General features: G+C 41.4%; 1 protein-coding gene across 1 annotated transcript in view; it reads left to right on the top strand.

Annotated features, from left to right (window-relative positions):
* Nucleotides 1–25,112, top strand: part of LOC306932805 (NADPH--cytochrome P450 reductase-like) — a 43,634-nt gene extending 18,522 nt beyond the window's left edge. The window contains exons 4-16 of the mRNA XM_079514736.1: nt 148–276; nt 1,521–1,673; nt 3,966–4,090; nt 4,575–4,664; nt 5,359–5,457; nt 8,207–8,323; nt 10,909–11,027; nt 11,751–11,932; nt 12,599–12,748; nt 15,158–15,431; nt 18,084–18,229; nt 19,995–20,080; nt 23,222–25,112. Coding sequence (XP_079370862.1) covers nt 148–276; nt 1,521–1,673; nt 3,966–4,090; nt 4,575–4,664; nt 5,359–5,457; nt 8,207–8,323; nt 10,909–11,027; nt 11,751–11,932; nt 12,599–12,748; nt 15,158–15,431; nt 18,084–18,229; nt 19,995–20,080; nt 23,222–23,366 — 1,815 coding nt within the window. The 3' untranslated portion in view covers nt 23,367–25,112. The remainder of the gene's footprint in view (nt 1–147; nt 277–1,520; nt 1,674–3,965; nt 4,091–4,574; nt 4,665–5,358; nt 5,458–8,206; nt 8,324–10,908; nt 11,028–11,750; nt 11,933–12,598; nt 12,749–15,157; nt 15,432–18,083; nt 18,230–19,994; nt 20,081–23,221) is intronic.
* The last annotated feature ends 153 nt before the right edge of the window (nt 25,113–25,265 follow it).

Genomic DNA, 25,265 nt, shown 5'->3' with positions numbered 1-25,265 from the left:
TGCTAATGTGGCAAAATTGTTAACAGTTTTTCTGCAGTGGAAGAAGTATCCTGGATGGATGCGGAGGGTTGTTGAGAGGATGTTTGTTTGGCTGCAGAGCGTTAAGGACGACCCACTGACGATCTGTTTGTTTTAACCTTTGCTTAGGGCAAGAACATTGTGGTATTCTACGGTTCTCAAACGGGCACGGCGGAGGAGTTTGCAAATAGACTGTCCAAAGATTCTCAGCGCTACGGCATGAAGGGGATGGCTGCCGACCCAGAAGAATATGACATGGTAATTTTACATCTACGGAAGAATTATAATTGTCATACTAGACTAGAGGAATTCTTGTTCAAATATACATTGTATGGCCATTTGGCTGGAACACGCAGAGAACGTTTTATATTGTCATGGGGGGGGGTTACTGCAGTGCTTGTGAATCATAAAATGCATTTTGTTACCAATACCAAACATTACAGTAGCAGTCAGATTTACTGTACATGAGTCTTAAAAGTATTACACAACAAAGGTCATTTCCATTAATTATTCTGCAACAAGGTTGTAAAAAAAAAAGGTTTGTTAGTGGAAATGGCAGATTTTTGTAGAAACTTCTTCCCCTCTGATATGCTGCGTTCACACGGGCAGATGCAAAGATACAGTCTACAATTAATTTTCAATGGAAGCCAGTACAAATCTGACATTTGTAGCTGCTACAAAAGATACGAATTGTAGTTGAGCTGCGTTCAACTTTCAGATGCAAAGATGCAAAACTACAACTGTAGCTCCGAGGACAGATGCACACTTGATGGCGTCAACGACCGTGTTGAGCAACAGTGATACAAAGCGACAACTATGCTGTGAATCTTTGCATCTTTGCATCTGCCCGTGTGAAGTCTGTGAAGGCGGCAATATTCTCACGATAAAAAAAAAAAGAAAAAAGCCTGATACTTTCATGAGGAAAAAAGTCATTTCTCTGTGGTCCTACCGACAGTCCAATCTCATAAATGTTGGGATACATTTGTACACTGTCAGAGGTAAATTAACTCTTAAAGGACAACTTCACCACTTTTCAACTTCTCTTCCTATAATTGGTCCTCACTAATGTTCATGATAAAATAACACCATTTTTTTCTACTCAGTCTGTGTCTCATAGGAAGGCTGTGTGCAGTTCAGAAACCCGTCCACCAGTGACATCATCGATGGTGAATCCAAGCTAATAGAAACGGCAGGCTTTCTTTTCCTGAAAAGTTGCAATGCAAAAGTTGAAGCCATCGTTCTCACGATAATAAAAATCTAAATATATTTAAAAAAAAATCTGCCTAATGATGATGTCATTGGTGGACTGGTGTCCGAACTGCCCAAAGCCCTCCTATGAGACACAGACTGAGTAGGAAAAAATGGTGGTGTTTTATCATGAACATTAGTGAGGACCAATTATATGAAGAGATGTTGAAAAGTGGTGAAGTGGTCCTTTAAGGATTTAACTGTGTATATTGCCTATGATGCTAATTCTTTCCTCGTGTCCTTCTATGCTCCAGCATGAGTTATCCCGCATGTCTGAGATTGAAAACTCAATCGCCATATTCTGCATGGCCACGTACGGCGAAGGAGACCCCACGGACAACGCCCAGGACTTCTATGACTGGCTGCAAGAGAACGACGACGAAGACCTCTCTGGACTCAACTACACGGCAAGTCTACAACTTAAGAGAAGACTTTATCTGAGCCTTTATTTGATATGTATATGTGGATAGAGACGGGGAAATACGCAGAGTAAGGGAGTAACTTGCTGGCCGGTAATTGAACCGGGGACTTGCTGTTGAGCATTTGAGCCCATGTGGTGTAATAAGACGGCATGCAGGGATAACAACACCCTGAATCAGATGTCTTGTGTGCAATGGTAAAATGAGCCTGCATGATCTGTATTGTAGGGTTTCGCGTGTGTGGGGGAAAAGAATAGACTTGATTTTGTTGCGTTTATCTCTAGCCATGCCCTCGTTCTTGAGTGAAGAACTTTCACTTCCGACTATGTGAAATCTGGGCTTATTCTCTGACTCACTCACATCCTTCCTCTTGCCTTGTCTGTGTTGCATTGGAATGACTGCTCTAATTAGTCAATGAGAGAAAGAACAACTGTTTGAAAGACCACTAATGTCATTGCTGTACATAGTTAAGTAATGAACAGGAAATTAATTTGCTTACAGTTTTGGGTGGGGGTTGTAATTTAACATGCATGCTTAGCTTGATCATTTAGCCACATTGTGTTGGTTAACTGTAAATGTACACAATGAACAGTTTTTCTGTTCATGTTTAAAACAATGATCAAATTCAAAGGATAGGCCTACTCATAATTCAACTGCTTAGCCACACTAGCATAACTTAACACAAAGTATGCCAAGAACGCGGGATTCCGTTTTAATTTCCACACCCCACCTTTGCCAGAACGTAAAAATCTGTTTCTATAATCTCATTTAAGAGGCAAACTACGATCTTTGAGACCTTATACAAGTCTAAACTTTGATCACGCTAAGAAAGTGAATCCACCGCGTGTCGATGCATAACCTAGAATGAGGATGCGCCTCAAATATGGAGGGCTATCACTTCCAGGGCGGGCAGAAGTGACCCATTTTGTAAGCTTATAACGTGGATTTAGAGCTCTGGCATGGATGGCTGGGAGATAACGTGTTAACATATCTGAGTGCTTGGAACGTAATTGATCTGCCATCCTGAATTCCTGATTGTGTCGGTCTGTTAGAGATGGGGACGGGTTTAATGATAATAATAATAAACTTGATTTTGTATAGCCCCTTTCAAGACATTAAATGCAGCTGAAAGTGCTTCACAGATCAAAAAGAAAAATAGCAAAAGCATAAAATAACATGGCAAAAAAAAGGCAGTGAATCAGGCATGAATAATGACACCAAATTAGCAAGAGTGAAGAAATGGGCTTTAAACCTACAGTATCTACAGTCATAGGTTTAATGGGAGTTTATGCCGTAGAAGCAGAATGCTGCTTCACCGTGGGGTTTTATATAGATAGCTATGTGTGTCCCTGGCTGGCTGGCTGTGTCCCTGGGTGTGTCCGAGCATGAAAATAGCTTTTGGTTGGTTTTCACAACCAAGTAGGCTGCAGTACAGTACAGTAGAGGGACCCCCACACGGTAACTCTGTCATTTCTCGACCGTTTTGAACACGGGGCGGCTCGCCGGAACCGGGCCGGCACCCTGGGGACCCCACACGGAGTTGCACCACTCACTTCACACAGGTGTGATTTTTATATGCCATTGTATGCACTTGGAGCAGGTCAGCACTAGAATACCTGATATCTACTGTAGGCACTCAGGCAGACGGTCATAGAGGTAGGAAGGTGCCAGACCACTAAGAGCTTTAAAATGTTTTTTTAAATGAGTCCTAAAAACGTCCGGGAGCCAATGTAGTGAAGCTAAAACTGGAGTTGTATGTTCTCATCTTAAGATTTAGTTAAAACTCTGGCTGCAACATTTAATTTTAACTAGTTGTAATCTGTCAGTTGTTTTCTTTGGCATGCCAGAAAAAAGCATTGCATTAATAATCAAGCCGAGAGAAAACAATCCACTTACAATTTAGGCATAGCAGACGCTCTTAATCCAGAGCGATTTACAGTAAGCAAGAACAACACAAGGTAAATACATCAAATACATAGCTTGCTTATGATTCCTGATGACTTTCTAAGAACCTAATATCTGGTAAATACATCAAATACATAGCTTGCTTATGATTCCTGATGACTTTCTAAGAACCTAATATCTGTCTAACAGTAGATCATCTGTACCCCGCGAGGCTATGAGTATACATTATAGAGTGCTACGTCTACATAAAATGCTAAATTATAAATCTAAATTACATACGTTAAGGCTTTGCATACGCCTGTAAGGTTGTCGAGGCTAAGCACTGCTTGGCAGTGGCCGCTGACAGTAAATTTTTGTGTCCCGTTCTGTGTGTAGGTATTTGCCCTGGGTAATAAAACGTATGAACATTTCAACGCCATGGGGAAATACGTTGACACGAGACTGGAAGAGCTAGGGGCTAAGAGAGTCTTTGACCTGGGCATGGGAGACGATGACGCAAAGTGAGTCACACACTGTGTGTGTTAGGGCATTCACTTCTAGTCATTTTTACTAGTTGACTAGTTGCCTAGTCGACTAGTTGTTTAACCACCTAGTATGTAAAAAAAAGTATTTTTAAATAAATATTTGTACATTTAAAAACTGTGTACATTGGTGACTATAACTATAATCTACCTGATCTTGAGGCCTACAAAAGTGTGTGTGTGTGTGTGTGTGTGTGTGTGTGTGTGTGTGTGTGTGTGTGTGTGTGTGTGTGTGTGTGTGTGTGTGTGTGTGTGTGTGTGTGTGTGTGTGTGTGTGTGTGTGTGTGTGTGTGTGTGTGTGTGTGTGTGTGTGTGTGTGTGTGTGTGTGTGTGTGTGTGTGTGTGTGTGTGTGGTTCGCTGTGTGCGCGCGTGTGCAGTTCGCTGTGTGCGTGCAGTTCGCTGTGTGCCATTTGATCCTTTAATTTTTAAAGTAAAGGTTAAATCAGATTTATTTTTTTCCAGCCTGGAAGAGGACTTCATCTCATGGAGGGAGCAGTTCTGGCCAGCCATGTGCGAGCACTTTGGAGTAGAGGCTTCGGGAGATGATTCCAGGTTCTTATCCATCATGTCACTGTTATTTTTAAAATAGAAACCGGGGGCACAGTGGCACAGTTGGTAGTGCTGTCGCCTCACAGCTAGAAGGTCCTGGGTTCGATTCCCGCTCGGGACGCTGTGGGTGCTGGCGGCGTGTTTCCTCCTCCGCGTCATCAGTGCCCATACCCGAGGCGGGGTTGGCGAAAGGGCCTTTCTGTGTGGAGTTTGCATGTTATCCCCGTGTCCCCTAGGGTAGGTACCCTCACAAAAAACATGCAGTAATCCTGGTCTCTAAACTACCTCCCCCTGGCCAGCCGGGCACCTGATGGAGGGGAAAGGAACTGGTTGGAATAACGTGTTCCTTCCACGCGCTATGTCCAACCAGGGAAACTCCCCTGTTTGGACGTCCTTTACACATGTCGGGTGTAAAGGAGCAACTTGGACACTCAGGCATGAAGGAAGCATGAGTTCAAGTCCGTTGCTCTCCCCATGTCCCCCATATATGGGGACTAGGCTGGCGGAGGGTGTGTAGAGCCCAGGATCACATTCGAAAAATGGGTTACAAAAATCGTAGGATGAAAAATATATTTAAAATAGAAACCCTTTTTATTGACTGGATGGATCGTAGATCACCACTCGTTCCCCTTGTTAAATGAGTTTGACTGATATCAGTGTGCAATTTATGATGACCACAAGCCTTCTGCCTCCACAGCATTCGTCAGTACGAGTTGAAGGAGCACACCGACATCAACATGAACAAAGTGTTCAAGGGAGAGATCGGCCGCCTGAATAGTTTCGAGACCCAGAAACCGTAAGAACCACAAGACACACACACTCACCACCTGTTCTCGTACATTATTGGAATTATGTATCGATCAGTCAGTGTGAACCCTTTACCTCTTTCCTATAGAGTATCACAGTCCCGCCCCCTACCAGGGCCCAGGAAATGATTCTCCGTTCATTTTCCTCATAGACTTTTCAGAAAGTATTTATTTAAAGACGTTTACGCCGCGGACAAAGCCAACTCTTGTCGTGACAAATCATGACAACAAACACAATGTTTTGGGCCAGACAAAGAATTAGAAAGAAGAAAAAAACGACACTTTTTTTGTTCTTCTTCTTTGTAATTATTTATTTGGTCCAAAATATTGTGTTTATTGTCATGATTTTTCACGACTCGAGTTGGCTTCGTACGACGCTTAAAAGGTCTTTAAATAAATACCTTTTGAAATGTCTATGGGACAAATGCATTGGGATTCATTTCCTGGGCCTGGCGTCGTCATGACAGGGGGCGGGACTGCAACGCTCTATAGTCTATAGGAAGTTAACAAAATATGAGGCCTCAGATTTTAAGGATGGATGGTCGGTTTTACAACTGACCATTTTAATGTTGTTTGAGAGTAAGTAATCGACTCAAAATGTAACCTCCATGCAGATTAAAATATAAAATAAGTAAATATTATTATTTTACCACCTGGGTTCTAAATTACCAGCCAAGCACCAAATGCAGGTAGATTTTCCATTTGACTTCTGTTACAATAAGTCAATTCAAAACTCAAGATTTTAATATTATTGAAACGATAATATGTCCCATGACATCAAAGGCTTTGGTTGCCTAGACGTCTGTGGCTGTACTATTATTCAGTAATTTGTCTCATGATGTCTCATGTCATCACAGCCTTTCTTTGTCTAGCCTCCTGCAGCTGTTCAATGATTTGACTAATATAAACTCACTCGTTTTCATTGCTACAACCTAATGCATCCGATATTACTTTTTGGTTCCTAATTCTAAAGGCCTTGTCATACTTAAGTTAGTAAAAACGGAGATGTGTTTGGGTGAGCGGTGAGAGCGGTGGTCACCTTATCACCTTAAAACTGGAGTACGAATAGGCCCTAATGCTCCAGTTGTACACAACTATATTGGCTTGGCATTTTCAAATACAGATACCGGTGTGTGTATAGCATTGCGAGCTTCTCTTCACTTCGCTGGCACCACCGGTTCGGACACTCGTCTCTCCCAACGTTTGTCTCACTGGACTGCCTCAGTCTTTGCGATGGCTGTGAATGTGATCTTTTGTTTTTTCTCATGTACAGTATGAGCACGAGGGTAGACGTATAAACTTATTACAACTATTGTGGTTAGGGGAAAGGGGGTCCTTAACACAACAGATTCCCATGGATTATTCAGAATAAAGACGCTAGAGTGCCCAGCAGATTTGGACGATTTTTCTTTTCTTTTTTTTTAAGCAAAAGGTTTTTCATTTTTTCAATAAATTCCCATGACGTCCCCAGACGTAGACTAGACACTTATAGACAAATCAGAGACTTTTAAAAGCCTTCAAATTATCAAAGCTTAAAAAGCGATACTTTTCTAAAAATGCTACAGTGATTATATGACTTTGGTTTCTTTCTTCTTCTTATCCAAGACCTTGACCGTTGTTCAATTGGTTGCTGGACTGTGGCACCAGCAAAAGACTAGTTTGTGAAGCAATATTCAATGTACAATAGAATCATGCAGTGGAGTTTTAGCAGGTGTTGTCTCTTAGGAAGTTTCATGTTAAATTCAATCAGTTAAATTCAATCTGCAAATTGTTTAACTGTTTTTTAAAAGTCAGGTTTGGATCCAATATGACCCCAAGGTATTTAAATGGGAGTCTAATTCCTATTCCTTTGCTGAGAAAGATGCATACTGTTTTTATTTTCCCCCCTCATGTACATGATTGATTGATTGATTGAAAATTTTATTAACAGTTTGCAGAATTACAGTACATTTCAAGCACAAACTCAATACAAAGGCTGTTAACTGTGAGTGGACGACCCAATTAAGCATTACACTTGTTTACAACAGGGTCCACCATGTTCAATTCATCAAAAAAGATAGATAGCAATGAGATAGCAATGAACCAAACCACACATTTTAAGATCAATGCGCCCATGGGCACGCACATGAGCACAAAAAACATGAATTATACAGAGTGTGCTGGCTGTGAAAATCGACAACTGTCTTGCAACGGCGCCAGTGTTCTGTATTTGTGCCGCTTTGCACTGGGTGCAAGATTTGGGGCCTTTATTGACAGGTTCAGTAGACCAGGGGTTCTCAACCCGTGGGTCGCGACCCCTCGGGGGGGTCGCCAAATTATTTTGAGGGGTCCCCAAAATATTTTCAAAAAAAAAAAAAAAAAGATTAAAAAAAAAAAAAAAAAAAATCACGATTTTTCAAAAATAGCAGACCTACAAGTTCATAGCGCGCCACTCGGTGGCGCGCTATGAGCTTGTAGATCTGCTATTTTTCAATAGCTAAATTATAACAATGCTTAAAACATCAAAAGGGGTTCCCGCCCAAAATGGTTTAAGGTTATTGTAGCAGTCAATTTATATTGGGGGTCGGGAGGGGGCGGGGCGGGGGTCCCGAGACATTGCCAAAGCATTTCCGGGGGTCCCCGGCCAAAAACGTTAAGAACCCCTGCAGTAGACTGACAGGAAATGGTGAGAGATTGTATGGTCATTGAATCTGGCCTTTTTGTAATTTTCTGACATTTCACATGTTTCTTTTCTTACAGGCCGTATGATTCCAAGAATCCCTTCCTGGCCCCAGTCACTGTAAACCGCAAACTCAACAAAGGTGGCAACAGGCATCTTATGCACCTCGAAATTGATATAACGGGCTCCAAAATCAGGTAAGACCAAGTTAGAAACATGATGATGTGTTCTGTACTCTGTGACATTCTCATTACTACTAGGTCAGTGGTTTTCAACCAGTGGTCCCGAGCTAAATGATGGAGAGTTGGTAACCAAATGGACCCTTATAGATCTTTAAAACTCATTTAGGACTGGGCCGAATGTTGCTAAATACTGTAGATAGCAACAAGGAACACCCCAAAAGGGGTTCCTGTCCTGAATGGGTTAACTCTTGAGAGCATAAAATGAAACCAGATGGACCCTGTGAGGGTCCTTTTGGTGTTTGAAGCATTGTGTCATATGCTTTAGCTTTTGAAAAATAGAAGATCTACAAGCTCATAGCGCGGCACCGAGTGCCGCACTACGAGCTTGTAGATCTGCTATTTTTGAAACATCTTGAAAATGTGGCGCAAATCTTTTAACATATTTTTTTCAGAGAGAACGTTTTTAACTGAAATCTTTGCTTCTGGGAGGTCGCTGGAACAACATATTTTTAGATGGGGTCGGCGGCCAATTACATATAATCTTGGGGGTCCTTGACATGACAATGTTTGAGCACCACTGACATAGAAACATAGGGTTTTCAGAAAACTGTCAGGATTTAGAAGACATTTGTAGAATCGTCCTCTGGTCTAAATGGGTTAAAGGGCTGTGGGCAGTTTAGAAACCTGTCCACCAGTGACATCATCGATGGGGAATCCAACCTAATAGAATCCACAGGCTTTCTATTCCTGAAAGGTTGCAATGTGAAAATGGAAGCCATCGTTCTTTGTTTTAAAATATTGTTTAAAATAAAACACTGCCCAACGATGATGTCACTGATGGATGGGTTTCTGAACTGCCCACAGCCCTCCTATGAGACACAGACTGAGTAGAAAAACAGTATCTATTATAGATTCATTTTAGCCATTTGAAAATAACTAATCTACAAGCTGTGAGCTTGTAGATTAGATTGTAGATATTTTGTAGATATTTTCAAAAGTTGAAAAAAAACTTGAAATGGGACATTCTGCATAATGAGTACTTTTGGTACATTTTGATGCCAATACTTGCAAGTAGATTTTGAAATATTTTACTTGTAACAAAGTTATCCGTGTATGTAATTTCTACATTGCAGTATTGATACTTTTAATTAAGTAAAAAACAGTGAGTACTTTTTCCACCACAGGCTACCACAATATAAAAATACGGCCTGTATTCAATCAAAACATACTTAAAGGGTAAGACCACTTTTTTAGAGGTTTGGGTTGTTTTCTTACCTTATTATGGGCAAACTAGTCCATTCCATGAGTTATTTCGCTCCGTTGTGGTGTTTATTAGAAATTTGAGAAATAAAAAAAGTCGCTCATTGACTTCCATTGTAACAGGGAAACAGCTCTCAAAGTCAGTCTTTTAGCACATGAACCAACGCAACAAAAGCTGATTCTGACAGTTTATGACACCAGGAAAACTCATACGGTTTTATTTTCGTCTTTTAAGATAGATTTATAAAGTTACTATTTTAGTCGGAGATAGACTGAAGCAGTGCTACGGCGTTCCCAACTCTCGCGGGTCGTCTTGCGAGGTTTCGTTTGTAAACAGAAGTCTCCACGCTGTATAGGCTGCATCCAGCTGCAGCCTCGCATATGAGCAGTCCCAGACACAGACACTTTACACACTTCTAAAGTGTCTCCCTCAAACACGTCCATTGTGTATGTTTTTAGTGACAAGCGGACGAGATCAAATCCATGTGTTTACATCCCCGTCATTTCCAATAAGGAAGTGGTGTACAGTTTTGGTCCAATCAGATCGTTTTTCACAGCAGTGATTCGGTCGGTGTAGGCATACCTACCGGATCTTCTTTCTACACAAATTAGTCAAAACAAGACAAAGTTGACATTTTTTATTAAAAATAAAACCGTATGAGTTTTCCTGGTGTCATAAACTGTCAGAATCAGCTTTTGTTGCGTTGGTTCATGTGCTAAAAGACTGACTTTGAGAGCTGTTTCCCTGTTACAATGGAAGTCAATGAGCGACTTTTCTTATTTCTTAAATTTCTAATAAACACCACAACGGAGCGAAATAACTCATGGAATGGACTAGTTTGCCCATAATAAGGTAAGAAAACAACCCAAACCTCTAAAAAAGTGGTCCCTTTAAAGTACTACTTTAAGAAGTCAATACTAAAACTACCTGAAAATTGTGCTTAAGAACTACAGTAGTTGCTTCCCACCACTGGTGATCAATAGTATTTCAAACATGGCCATAAAACATATATCTGTGATTCTGTGAATGACTACAGTTGGGTGCCACCGATATTGTCCCTTATCATTTGACCCATTTAGGCCTGACCTCAAAATTTAAAAAAATCCTTCTAAATCCTCCAGTTTTCTGAAATAAATATTTTCACGATTTTTCAAAAATAGCAGACCTACAAGCTCGTAGCGCGCCACTCGGTGGCGCGCTATGAGCTTGTAGATCTGCTATTTTTCAATAGCTAAATTATAACAATGTTAAAAACACCAAAAGAAAAGGACAATATCGATGGCCTCCAACTGTATATTCCTTTGAAGGTTTGATGGTTGGTCGCGTTACTTGTGTGCAGGTACGAGTCCGGCGACCACGTCGCGGTGTTCCCCACGAACGAGGCAGCCTTGGTGAATCGGTTGGGCCAAGTCCTTGAAGCAGACCTTGATGCCGTTATCTCTCTGAACAACCTTGATGGTATGGCATTGATTGACTCTGGCACTGTGACTCAATAATGTTGTCCCTCAGACTTATCACAACCCACACCGGGTTCGTTCATTAGTTTACCTAGAATCAGCTGTGTCACTAAACACTTCACATGACCCGTAGTGTGTTAGAGAATTTATGACGGTGCTAAACGCCGTAGTTAATCATTCACATGCGTTTCCTTTGCTTTGTCTTGATGCTATTTGGGTTCCCTTGTTTACATAAGGGAAAATTTAAGCATGACGGTAGTATCTTGTTTAAATTGATTGTGTAGATGCAATGATATAACTGAGAAAACAATAGACTTTGCCCCTTTTAATCTTAATGGAAAGGCTATATAATACAAATCATAATCTTTCAAGCAAAATTGGACATTGCACTTTTAATTTGTAAATGTTATTTATAGCTTTTGAGGGACAGACTGGCCAAATGCTTCAGCAGCTTTTTTTAACCCATTTTGGGCGGGAACCCAAAAATAGCAGATCTACAAGCTCATAGCGCGCCACCGAGTGGCGCGCTACGAGCTTGTAGGTCTGCTATTTTTGAAAAATGGAAGAACGACTGACATAGAAACATAGCTTTTTTTCAGAAAACTGTCAGGATGTAGAAGACATTTTTAGAATCTGATCTCAGGTCAAAATGGGTTACATTTATTTAGAAGTGCCGTTGCTTATGCAAGTTGTTTTTGTTTGCTTTTGTTTTGCCTTTTTCCAGAGGAGTCAAACAAGAAGCACCCGTTCCCTTGCCCTACCACTTACCGGACTGCTTTGACTCACTACCTGGACATCACACACCCTCCTCGCACCAACGTCCTCTATGAGCTGGCACAGTACGCTTCAGACCCCAAAGACCAGGAGAACATGCGCAAGATGGCTTCCTCCTCTCCCGAGGGCAAGGTCTAATGGAGAGCTTTATGTTTTTTTTAGATATTGAAAATCTATGCAAATACATTTTACACACTGGTCTGCCCAAATAAGTTCGATGTTAAATAACCATGTTTCGGTTAACATTATCAAAAGAAAAACACACAATCGCTGAGGTGCAGTGCCTTGAAAGATGATATTAATTTGGACTTTTATGTTCATATTCTGAGTCCTTTTGAGAAACGTATACTATTTTCTTGTTGTTTTTTGTAAACGTCAACTTATTTCCAGTGGCGTGCACAGATAGACACTAGGGGGTGCTAGAGCACCCCCTGCCCTTTTGGCAATGTGCCCTTTTGAAAAAAGAAAAAAAAAAATCTTTTTTTCCCCCAAAAATAGCAGACCTACAAGCTCGTAGCGCGCCACTCGGTGGCGCGCTATGAGCTTGTAGATCTGCTATTTTTCAATAGCTAAAGCATAACATAATGCTAACACCAAAAGGGGTTCCCGCCCAAAATAGATTAAGGCAACCGGCCGGTTCCACGCGCTGCACAAGGTGCCCTTTTTTTAACTTGAGCACCTGCCCCTCTAAATGTCTGTGCACGCCACTGCTTATTTCTTCTGTTGAAGAAATTATTAGATATTTGTCTTTAAGTGCCTTAAAGCCAGACTGACCAGTGCGGTCTCTCTTCTCCTCAGGCGTTGTATCAGAGCTTTGTGTTGGACTCCTGTAGAAACATCTTGGCCATCCTGGAAGATCTGCCCTCTCTCAGACCCCCCATTGACCACATGTGTGAGCTGCTGCCCCGGCTTCAGGCTCGCTATTACTCCATCGCATCCTCCTCCAAGGTGAGCACTGAACACACCACCTCTTTGAGACTTGAGACCAGATTCTACAAAATTGTCTTCTAAATCCTGACCGTTTTCTGAAAAACCTATTGTTTCTATGCCAGTTAGTGATTCTCAAACCTTTTCATGTCGAGGACCCCCAAAATGATTGTGGCTGCCGATCCCCATCTCAAAATGTATTGTACCAGGGACCCCCCCCCCCCAGAAGCAAAGATTTGAGTTAAAAACGTTCGCTCTGAAAGAATATATATATTCAAAGATTTGCGCCACATTTTCACGATTTTTCAAAAATAGCAGATCTACAATCTTGTAGCGTGGCACTCGGTGCCGCGCTATGAAACCTATGTAGATCTGCTATTTTTCAATAGCTAAAGTACAACCTAATGCTTAAAACACCAAAATGCGTTCCCGTCCTGAATGGGTTAAGAGGCTATGGTGAACACTAGGGATGGAGCTCGTTATTTTTTATTGATAACGATCACCTTATCAATCAGGCTTAACGAGCCAGGTTCTTATCGAGCCCACTATCGAGCATTTTCTATTTTGTGAAAAGATGGGAGATAACAAATTCTGAACAGAACCAGTATATTTTACTAGGGCCTTCAACTACAGTACGTTTTTTAACAAACGGAAGGCAATTGACCTTTTTACCAATAACATACTATTAAAGGAACTGTTAATGGTTAATGTGTGTACAGACAGTGACGTTAAAAGCGTAATGTTGTTTACTCGGTTGGCAGGTATCAATACACTTTTAGACATGTTTGTGCCAGCGTGGGCGATTATCTTGATCGCCTCTTGTCTTGATTGTTTAAACATGATGCCGCTGTGCTCGATAACAGGCTTGATAAGCCCAAAGCTTATTGATAACGGGTACTCAATAAGCTTGTTTGAGTGAACACTGACATACACCACCTCCTCTAAGGCAGCGCTTCCCAAAAGAGAAATGTGGCGTCTCCCCAGGACCAATCTGGGAATCCATTGGCAAAACAAAGGAAAAACAGTGCCCTGTGAGTCAACAGTCTGTCGAGAGAGAGAGAGACTACACCAGGACTGAAACATGCAAAAGATACATTATAAATTAATTGCATTTCAGTAATGGTGGAAATAACCGATCTACAAGCTCACAATGCGGCACGGCAGAGGTTCTGTACAACTGCCTATTATCTCAGGGGTTCTCAACCCGTGGGTCGCGACCCCTCGGGGGGTCGCCAAATTATTTTAGGGGGTCCCCAAATTATTTAAAAAAAAAAAAAAAAGATTTCTTTTTTTTTTTTCACGATTTTTCAAAAATAGCAGACCTACAAGCTCGTAGCGCGCCACTCGGTGGCGCGCTATGAGCTTGTAGATCTGCTATTTTTAAATAGCTAAATTATAACAATGCTTAAAACACCAAAAGGGGTTCCCGCCCAAAATGTTTTAAGGTTATTGTAGCAGTCAATTTATATTGGGGGTCGGGAGGGGCGGGGCGGGGGTCCCGAGACGTTGCCAAAGCATTTTCGGGGGTCCCCGGCCAAAAACGTTGAGAACCCCTGTATTATCTGACCAACTCGACTGCGAATTAGTGGGAATTGTTGTGAGTTCTCCTTAACTATGAATTAGTGGGAACTGACTAGCTCTGGTCTAGCATTATTTCTCCTTAACGGTTTGGTTGAATTAATCATTAATTAATGCGTCACCTATCCCACTCTGTCCGATGGAAATGCATTGTTTTTGGCTATTGATATAAAAAAACATTTACCTGTAATATAAGTCGTTATTTGCAAAACGGGCAGTTTAATGTGTACCAGTATGTGACAAAAATAACAGATCTACAGGCTCTGGGTTAGGTGGCGTAGCAAAACATTTGGCACAACATTTGGAATTGAATTATAGCATTTATGTTCTATGCTTTACTGTTGCTACACTGTACACTGCCTGTCTTTGGGCATTGCCCAAAGAGACTCATTATTGTGCTGAATGTTATATAGGCCTGGAAATTGGGTTCAATATTCTGGAAAAGTTTTGGAAATGCATTGGTAAGAATGTGTGGGAACTAAGCCTGTAAAATGGATTATCAATTGAACATCACAGGAATTCAGCCAATTATGGACATCGATCTTTTAATTTTTAATTTGTTATTTTAAATTTTTTCTGAAAAATCCATGTTTTTATGTCAGTGGTGCTCAACCTTTTTCATGTCAAGGACCCCCAGAATTATCTCTATTGGGCCACAGACCCCCATCTCAAAATGTGTAGTTCCAGGGACCCCCCCAGAAGCAAATATTTTAGTTAAAAATGTTCACTAAATTACAACAATGTTTAAAACACCAAAAGGGGTTCCCGCCCAAAATGGGTTAATAAGCTCCCATCAATTTGTAAAAAGGTGTGTTCATTCAGTTCTCCATCATGGCTTCCTTCCTTTCGTAGGTTCACCCCAACAGCATCCACATCTGTTGTGTGGTGGTGGAGTACGAGACCAAGACGGGACGCAGCAACCTGGGCGTGGCCACCAACTGGCTGAAGAACAAGACGCCGGTGACGCAGAACGGCCACAAGGCCACCGTCCCCATGTACATCCGCAAGTCCCAGTTCCGCCTGCCCTTCAAGGGCACCAACCCCGTGATCATGATCGGCCCCGGGACCGGCATCGCCCCCTTCATGGGCTTCATCCAGGAGAGGGGATGGCTCAAAGAGCAACCAGGTACCGTACACAATACTTTGACACCGCATAATAACCCATTTTGACCTGAGATCAGATTCTAATCTTTTTTTTTTCTAAATCCTGACGGTTTTCTGAAAAAGCTATGTTTCTATGTCAGTGGCCTCCTTGCCTGTTCCAGCAGCCCCTCCGGGCGCCCGCCTCCAACCCCATTCTCAGAGAGTCCTTAGTCTTGTCTTAACAGAGATGGCATACTGAATGTCCATATACGGATCTGCGCTAAACATAAGGGCGACACACAAATAAGTATACCTTTGCTGACAGCGTGGAGGGGTCAAATCAGCTGTTAGATTGACAGCTGCATGAATTAGACTGAGCACATTGGTGAGCAAAGAGACTTAATGGAAGGAAGATAAATACACAATAATGCATATATTTGGACTGTAGTTGGCTTTCTAAAATTTCCATTACAGTGGTTCTTCGATTTAAAAAAAAATAGCAGACCTACAAGATCGTAGCGCGCCACTCGGTGGCGCGCTACAAGCTTGTAAGCTATGAGCTTTCATGTCAAGGCCCATTATTTATTCGGCATTTGAGCCACGGACCACCATTTGATGACATTTTGCTTCTCAGACCCAAAACAAAGGAATAATTTGTTGCCGTTGGATAAGATTTTGTCCACCATTCCATGCTGTACTGATGTTGGTACCATTAGGAGAGATAACAGGCAAACGTTGATCAAAATATCAATTATTTTACATCCTCAGATTGTATAGACTTGTTGTAAATTAAGTAATGCAGATGTTTAACAATTATTTACTCTTTGAGAGCGTAAAATGAAACCAAATGGACCCGTAGTTAAAGATCTTATAAGGGTCTATTTGGTTACCAACTCTCCATCATTTAGCTGCATGCAGGGGGCCACCTGGAACCCCCTCAAGGACCACTGGTGGTCCCCAGACCACTGATTGAAAACCACTGGTCTAGGACTCAGCATTATTCAAAATCAACACATAATCGTGATGCATATCGCATCGTGAGGTTGTTTGCAATACCCATTATTGATTCTCCACCTAATGGTGTAGCTAGTGTGGTGTGGTTTGGTGCAGCTTGTTGGCAATACTTCCATATTGTCACGCTGCAACGGACCATATAGTCCAATTATTTGTTTACAAACATTGGGACTGGGCGCACGGGTGACTGTTTCATGTAATCAATTCCCAACAGATCTCCAAACCTGTTGTTTTGGGGAGCGCTGGTTTCAGTCCATTGAACCTCCTCTTGTGAGTTGGCTAGTGAGATGCACCCTAGGAGACATTTATACTAGGGCCGGGACTTTAACGCGTTAATTGAGATTAATTAACTACAGAAAAATTAACGCGTTAAAAAAATTAACGCATTTAATCGCACCTTTTTTTTCCACCGCGGAACGTTTCTCACTGGGTGCGTTTCTAGTAGTACTGAATAGGCTGCGGCACGCGAGCAGCAGCAGCAGCAGCAGCAGTTGTTCACTAGGCTACAGCTCCGTCAGAAAGCCCAAACCCAAATGAATCGAATGAAGAAGCCGCTTATATCGCTTTTGCTCCATGGATGGGACATTTAGATGTAAAAGCTATCGGATGGACGCGTGGATAGCGGCATGGCTGTGTGCAATGTCAGAAGGAAAGGATCCATTTATGAGCAACGTTAGCTTCTATGCTAGGCTTGCTAGCTGCTTCAGTTTAACATGTCTCACAGACCACCGGAGACGCGGTGATTTCACCACAGCACGAAGCTGTCAAGCTGTCCTCGATGCGAAACATAGTGAAGTAGCAAGCGTGGGTCAGCCCCAACCTCATGTGAAATGTTACCCCCATAATAAAGTTGTTCTCATGCCCCGCCATGTAAAGCACATTTGAGTATTCATATACACACTGAAGACACTATATAGGCACTTGCTGCTCTTGTTTATCTGTTGGGATAAAAAAGTTGTATTGCTTAAAGGGGAATACCACTCATTTTCAACATTTTTCTATGTAGTTGTGTGCACTGGAAATAATAAAGTCCCCCCATTATGTGTTGCCTATAGAACTGGAGGTCTGAAAAAAACAGTAACATTATGAAGTACATTTTTGTGATGTCACTGAGATGTACTTCATAATGTTACTGATTTTTTTCAGACCTCCAGTTCTAGGCAACACAGAATGGGGGGACTTTATTATATCCACAACAACTCTAAGGTATATTAATGACAGTAAAATGTTGAAAATGAGTGGAATCCCGTAGTCACTATTCACTGGAATACCAAAAAACATTTAAAAAAAAAAGGTTTCTCACTGTTCTCGGGTTGAATATTGATATGCGATTAAAATGCGATTAATCGAGATTAATTAACTACAAAGCCTCTGATTAATTAGATTAATTTTTTTAATCGAGTCCCAGCTCTAATTTATACTTCAAAGCCCAACAGTATTGCGCACAGAGAACAGCTGATATACAAGCTCACATCGCATCGCAGATGCGACTGTTGTGAGCTTAGAGGTCTGCGTGCGCGACACCATCGCTTCAGCCTACACCTTTTCGGGCCACTCAAGTGTATAATGTATTATGTATTGTTGAAATGTGAAAGGTTCGAAATAAACAAAAAACAGCCCTAGTCCTCCTACAGTAGGTGCAGTAAGCAGTGTGTCTGCTTGTGGTTTTCATCTTCTACAGGAAAGGAGGTCGGAGAGACGGTGTTGTATTTTGGCTGCAGACATAAGGAAGAGGACTACATCTACCAGGAGGAGCTGGAGGAGGCCGAGAAAAATGGAGTTCTATCGAAGCTCAACGTGGCCTTCTCCAGAGACCAAGAACACAAGGTATGACGGGAGGTGTAACGATAATGGTTAACTGCATCCAAAAATCTATTTTAAGAATTGAAGAATATCAAAATGTAAACGGCAACATTGACTTTGTATCGTATCGTGTTGCAATGCAAATAATCAAATCGTTTTGCAATGCAAATAATCAATTGTATCAATACTAAGACAAGTACTAGTTAGCAATTTTAAGAAAGAAAAAGAGGGCGTTTAATTACTTTTCCATTCAATATCGCTACACGTCTATCGATAAATTTGTGCATTCTGTGTTCTTGTCAAGGTACAAGTTTGTCTGTGTTCAAAATATAATGTCTATGTATTTGCCAGAGAATCACTGTTTACTTATTTATCCATCCATATCCATATAAAAAATTCCTTAAAAACCTGCACTATCCACATGTTTCACACAGATAAATAGTTACTGTATCGATTTTAAATCATTGTATCGTATTACCATAATGAACCAACATCCATGTATCGTGATGCATGGTATCGCTGTTCAAATGTATCGTTTACACCAGGGGTTCTCAACCCGTGGGTCGCGACCCCTCGGGGGGTCGCCAAATTATTTTAGGGGGTCCCCAAATGATTTTCAAAAAATATATATATTTTCACGATTTTTCAAAAATAGCAGATCTACAAGTTCATAGCGCGCCACCGAGTGGCACGCTATGAGCTTGTAGATCTGCTATTTTTCAATAGCTAAATTATAACAATGCTTAAAACATCAAAAGGGGTTCCCGCCCAAAATGGGTTAAGGTTATTGTAGCAGTCAATTTATATTGGGGGTCGGGAGGGGGCGGGGGTCCCGAGACATTGCCAAAGCATTTCCGGGGGTCCCCGGCCAAAAACGTTGAGAACCCCTGGTTTACACCGCTACTGGTCAACCTTTCCTGCAGAGGAATGTTGAGTTAAAAACATGTTGATTATCACATCAAACTTTATTTATAAAGCACATTTAAAAACGACTGTCATCGACCAAAGTGCTGTGTACAAGTAAAAAAAAACATATAGCAACAGTAATAAAATAAAATCAATACATCAATATCAAGTGGGTCGCCTCACAGCTAGAAGGTCCTGGGTTCGATTCCCGCTCGGGACGCTGTGGGTGCTGGCGGCGTGTCTCCTCCTCCGCGTCATCAGTGCCCATACCCGAGGCGGGGTTGGCGAAAGGGCCTTTCTGTGTGGAGTTTGCATGTTCTCCCCGTGTCTCCTAGGGTAGGTACCCTCACAAAAAACATGCAGTAATCCTGGTCTCTAAACTGCCTCCCCCTGGCCTGCCGGGGCGCCTGATGGAGGGGAAAGGAACTGGTTGGAATAACGTGTTCCTTCCACGCGCTACGTCCAACCAGGGAAACTCCCCCCCTCAGGTGTAAAGGAGCAACTTGGACACTTAGGCATGAAAGAAGCATGAGTTCAAGTCCGTTGCTCTCCCCATATCCCCCATATATGGGGACTAGGTTGGCGGAGGGTGTGTAGAGGCCAGGATCACATTAGATAATTGACACAAGGGTATAAAAATGGGTTACAAAATCGTGGGATAAAAATTATATTAAAAAAAAAAAAATAATATCAAGTGGGTACATATGGATATAATAATCGTTACTTATCGTTACTGAGCGATGGCTTCTCTATACAGATATAATTTCATGCTGCCGTCATTGATGGGGATATATGGGGCTTCTTGTAATTGTGTCTCTGTTGGGACAATGGTCACTGCAATGTAGCACACGGTCATTTTGTTTTGCTTTTGTCCAAACTCAAGGTGTACGTGCAGCACCTGTTGAAAAACAATAAGGAAGAACTCTGGAGGCAGATCCACACAGACAATGCTCACATCTATATTTGTGGGTAAGTAATGAGACAAATTCATTTACATTTTCGTTAGTTTGTAATTCTCATAACTTCGTTGTCATTCATCCATTTATTTCCTTTTTCTTTCCGTGCTACCATCCCCGGCTAATTAGCTTTAAGCTTGTTAACCCATTCAGGCCTGACGTCGAAATTTAAAAAAAAAAGGTTTTCTAAATCATGACAATTTTCGGAAAGATTTGAGGCACATTTTAACGATTTTTCAAAAATAGCAGACCTACAAGTTCATAGCGCGCCACTCGGTGGCGCGCTATGAGCTTGTAGATCTGCTTTTTTTCAATAGCTAAATTATAACATAATGTTTAAAACACTAAAAGGGGTTCCCGCCAAAATGGGTTAATGGTTAATGTGGTTAAACGCTAACGTGACATGGATGCGTTCCAGGTCTCAATGGGTTAAACGGCATGTTTCTGTCAGTATTCCTGTAGTTCAGGGGTTTTCAACTGATTGTGAACCAGGGACCACCACCTCGACTAAGAATCAACCTGGGGACCACTGTTGTGTTGTAATGGGATATGGGCTAAGATTAGTGCTTTCGTAACACTATGGAATGCATCCCATGTCTATACTGTTTCTCAAACGATGGTCCACGGACTTAACTGATATACAGTACTTACTGACACATGTGGCCCTATCTTGGGCGTGCCTTAACCTTTATCCCTAAACTTTTTTTTTCTCCATATTTTACTATCTTGAAAAATATTTTAAAATAGTTCAACTAGCAGATCTACATCCATACATTATGGCTATTATCGGCTATTTGAACTATTTTAATAATAGTAATAGTAATATAGTAAAAATGGCAAATACGTGCAAGATATAGCACATGATGACATGATTATATGGGCACATTAACATTTCCTAATAATGATGACTCAATCAGGCAAGCTGGTACACTTCACCCTTCTTGAGATTCTAACTGCCTTTTCTGTGGAATTTATTAACCTCAGACTTCCCAGTAATTCTGATAACATTGACGCACTTCCACGGAACAGTGCACACTGCACAGACGTTTAGTGCACTGTTCCGTGGAAGAAGATACAAAATCTTCACTTTGCTACATTGCTAAATGCATGGTCAGGGACCACATGCAATACCTCCACGGACCACTAAAAATGTCCAAAAAAAAAAAAAAGTCCAGACCATTTGACTGGTGTCCTAACTTCAGTTGGGCCCTTGGGTAGTCCGTTCTTCTACCCCCTCACCACAACGCCCCTGTGTATGTCCATTCTTTGCTACAGCGAGTTACACTAGCCAGTGTAAACTTGGAGAGGAGAAGCAAGCTCTCAATTGAGTAGTTAGAGAATAGGAGAACGGTTCTGGTAGAAATAGTCGATTGATTTAATTTTTTATTCACGGTATGTAGAATGGGTACATTTCAACGAAAGCACATGGCAATACAAAAACTGTTACTGTAGATGACGCCATGATAAAGCATTACCCAACAGGGTCCACCATTTTCAATTCATCAGAACATTTAGAGACGTACAAATATACACTCCTACAAAAACCGGAAATCATCATATAAACAAAGTCGGAAGTCGGACTTTAATTATGGGGGCCAGTTTCGAATTGCAGCCATCCGTAGGTGCTCTTTGAGAGCGGCTTTGAAGGAGTTGAGGGATTCATGTGTGTCAATGGCTGTTGGTAGGGCCTTCCACATTTTAGTGGCATAGGAGCGAAATTAATTTAATCCCTTGTTTGAGTCGACTGGGTTGCATGTGTTTTGTTGAACTCCTTCTGGTGTTGCGCGAGTGGACTTCATTGACATTAAGGAAGTATTTAGACCAGTACATGGGTATCTTTGTGGTGTAGCGGATCTTGTAGACCAGACCCCATTGCAAGATGCTGTCGTCAACCTTAAGCCATTCCAGCCTATGAAAATGGGCAGGGGTGAGGTGGGTTGGGGGAGGTGAGGTCAAGTAGTAGCCTGACAAGTTTGTTTTGGCAAGTCTGGAGCTCTTCAAGGTGTTTTTGTTGACCAGTGAGGAGATCCTGTACAGGAATCTTGTTCTTTGGTTGACTTTTTTGATTACGTTGGTGGCCATTTTATCACCAGAAAGATTTGCCTCCAGGATGGAACCTAGGTAGGTAATTTCATCATTTCGTGTGATATTGTCGTCACCGACTGAGAAGCTGCCTGCCTTGCTGAGATTATACTATTTGATCCAAAGAGAATGGATTCAGTTTTTCCCAGGTGTATAGATTGTTTATTATCAGCGAGCCAGGTGCAGATTCTATCGAGTTCGCGCACACACTCCCTAGATGCCAAGTGCCAACGATGAACCTCTGCCCCAAATTTTTCCAGAACGGCCGGTTATAGGAGGTTACCAGGAGGCCGACTTTTGTAAACACATTTTTTTGCTAGTACTCCAGATACTGTCCAAAAATCCCGCAAATCGTTTCACAGTATCTCTATAGTCATGTGCTCAAGACGGATCTGTCCGATATTTCATATTCCATCCTAATTGCTAATATTGGCTTTCAAAGTTTGCAGGAAGTTTGCAAAAAGCCTCAAATCATGAATGCAGCGTGCATCCCACTCTTTTCACATTGGCCTGTTCTAGTTCTAGTTTCTATTTTTGCAAAACACATTTTTGGAACAAAATGCCTCAAATCATCCAATTGCCATCAAAGGCATAAGAACAAATGGCACCCTTTTCACATTGGCCTATTAAAGCTCCACCAGGAGGCCACAACCTGACCTGCCCTGGTGGAGGCCTGTGCCCCGAGGGGCACTTTTTCTAGTTCCTGTCTGAGACCAGCAGTGCAGAGTCATCTGCAAACAGGAATAGAAAGGAAATACCAATAGAAAGGAATACCAGCACTCACTTTTTATCCATTTAGGAGTTCTCCCCCCAGCAGCAGCAACAAACGGATGTTTCGGCCCATAGGCCTTCCTCAGCTTGAATGACAAATACTGAATAGACAAAGGTGTCACTTATAAAGGGCTCCTCGGAATGTCACACTAGCCAGTGTGGCCAGTGTGACATTTCGGTTTCATGACATCTCGCTTGTACTGGAACAAACTGTGATAGATCTACTACCATTGTTTGGACAGACGGACACAACCTGTGATGGATGGCATGACGGCATCTAATTGAATTTTCTTCTTTACAGGGACGCGAGAAACATGGCCAAAGACGTGCAGACAGCTTTTCACGATATTGCGGTAGAAATTGGAGGAATGACGCGGACCCAGGCCACTGACTACGTAAAGAAACTGATGACCAAGGGACGGTACTCACAGGACGTGTGGAGTTAAAACACAAAACACCCCCAATCGCCTCTACTGTCCTGGTTATTGTTTTTTCTTTCTTTTTTTTAAAGGACTAGACATCAAAGAATTAGATTGTTATTACTCACCCTGGTCTTTGAGGGCTAGAAGAGAGAATGATCAGATTCTGGTCTTTGGCAAGCCCTAGCCTATAGTTCAATGAGTGACCATTTTGCAAATTACACACATCAGTATTTCTGGATCAAAACATAGAATGGGTCTGCTGTCTTAGTGACTTTTTTAGATTTTGGATGTGCAAAGGATTGACCACTTAACTTAAACGGTTTTGTCATCGATGGCTACTAGAGTATCTGGCTTCTTGTCATTTCCATGTTGTCAGGTTCTGAAGAATGGGTCAGCTCACAATGGGTTAATTTAGGACCAAAACAAAATATGTTCAGGAGTCTCTGATTTTGAACATAATTATTAGCAGCTGTTTCCTTTAGAAGAATATATTTTGAACACCACAGTTGCTTCCTTACAATATAGAAAGACCGATTAGTGGTGCACAGGTGCAGTCACCATCCTCGGCTCCTGGTGTGTGGTGCATTTCTTGACCATCGGGCTTTCACTCGCATGTCGAGCCCATTCTGTTTTTGTCTCTGAATGTGAATCGTGTCCGTTTGTTTGCTTGGAAAAGAACGGTTTGCTAGCGCCACCCTGTGGCTGGCTGTACAGTGTATATACTGTACTTTACAATGTCATTCATCTGTGCAAATGAAGGTGTCTGCTGTCTCTGAAAGCTCATACTGCAAGTCTTTTGGTAAGCATTCTGAATATGCAATCTGAAAACCAATTGAAAGCCATAAAAAGAGTGTACATGGATGCAGACATTTAAAAACTGTTGGCACACTTTGAGGTTGTGTTTTTGCCGGTACAGCATATACTGCATAGCATATACCACATAGACACTGCAGTTGGAACTTTCAGAGCAAGGCTTAAGCTTGATTGGAGAACTCGTCTTTAGGGTTTGATGTAGCAATAGTAAAGTGTATTCAAAATGCATTCATTAAACGTTTTAACCTTAAGTTGTAAAAATCGCTAAGGAAAATGCAACAAGGGATATCACCTTTTATGCAGAAGTTGTTCATTAAGTCAATTGCTCTAATTACTCTTTCAGAGGCACAGAATGTCGTGATGCACTTCTGAAGTCGTGTAGGGAAGATTAACGGTTTTATTTTGACTTTTTAAATAATACAATAATTAATTTGAAGGTATCTAATATTTTTTGATTTTAAATGTACATAACAATGGAAAGGGTCGACATTTGTCATTGTTTGATTTGCATCTGACAACAGAAGACAAGATGGGTTTATTGTGTAAACCTAGAATTTACTGTAAAGTGAGACCTTTCGGGGCTACTTCTGTGTGTTATGTATGTATGTATGGTATATTTTACATTGTACAATTATATATGCACCACTGTGGATACTGATGTCACTTCTCAACCATGTCGAACTTTTGATTACGTTATAATTGCATTCACCATTAATTTCTTTTGACTTAATAGTCATAGGACTATAGGAGTTAAAAATTCCCTTCAGAGAATCTTTTTAAATGTACCCTGTGCCTTTTAAAAACTGCCTTATGAATTTGCTTAGACTAAGCGTATTGGATTCTTCACACTACTACTTACTATGCCCGTCATTCCACTTATGATGTAATTATTTGATTATTATATCTAGGCATGTCTTTTTTTATGAATAAAACTTGAATAATTGGTCAATTTAAGGACTTGCACAATCGAAAATGTTCATTTCCTGTCTGCTTGCCAAGTTTAAAATGATGATGGCTATGGGTCGTTTTAAGTCCAAGGAGTGTTTTTCTAATGCTTGCAAAGGATTCAGAATCATGAAAATCCCCTAGTTTGACACGTCACATGCTACT

The sequence above is a fragment of the Electrona antarctica genome, assembly GCF_951216825.1.
Source record: "Electrona antarctica genome assembly, chromosome: 11".
Lineage (NCBI taxonomy): Eukaryota > Metazoa > Chordata > Actinopteri > Myctophiformes > Myctophidae > Electrona > Electrona antarctica.
This window is presented reverse-complemented; position numbering and strand designations above follow the sequence as displayed.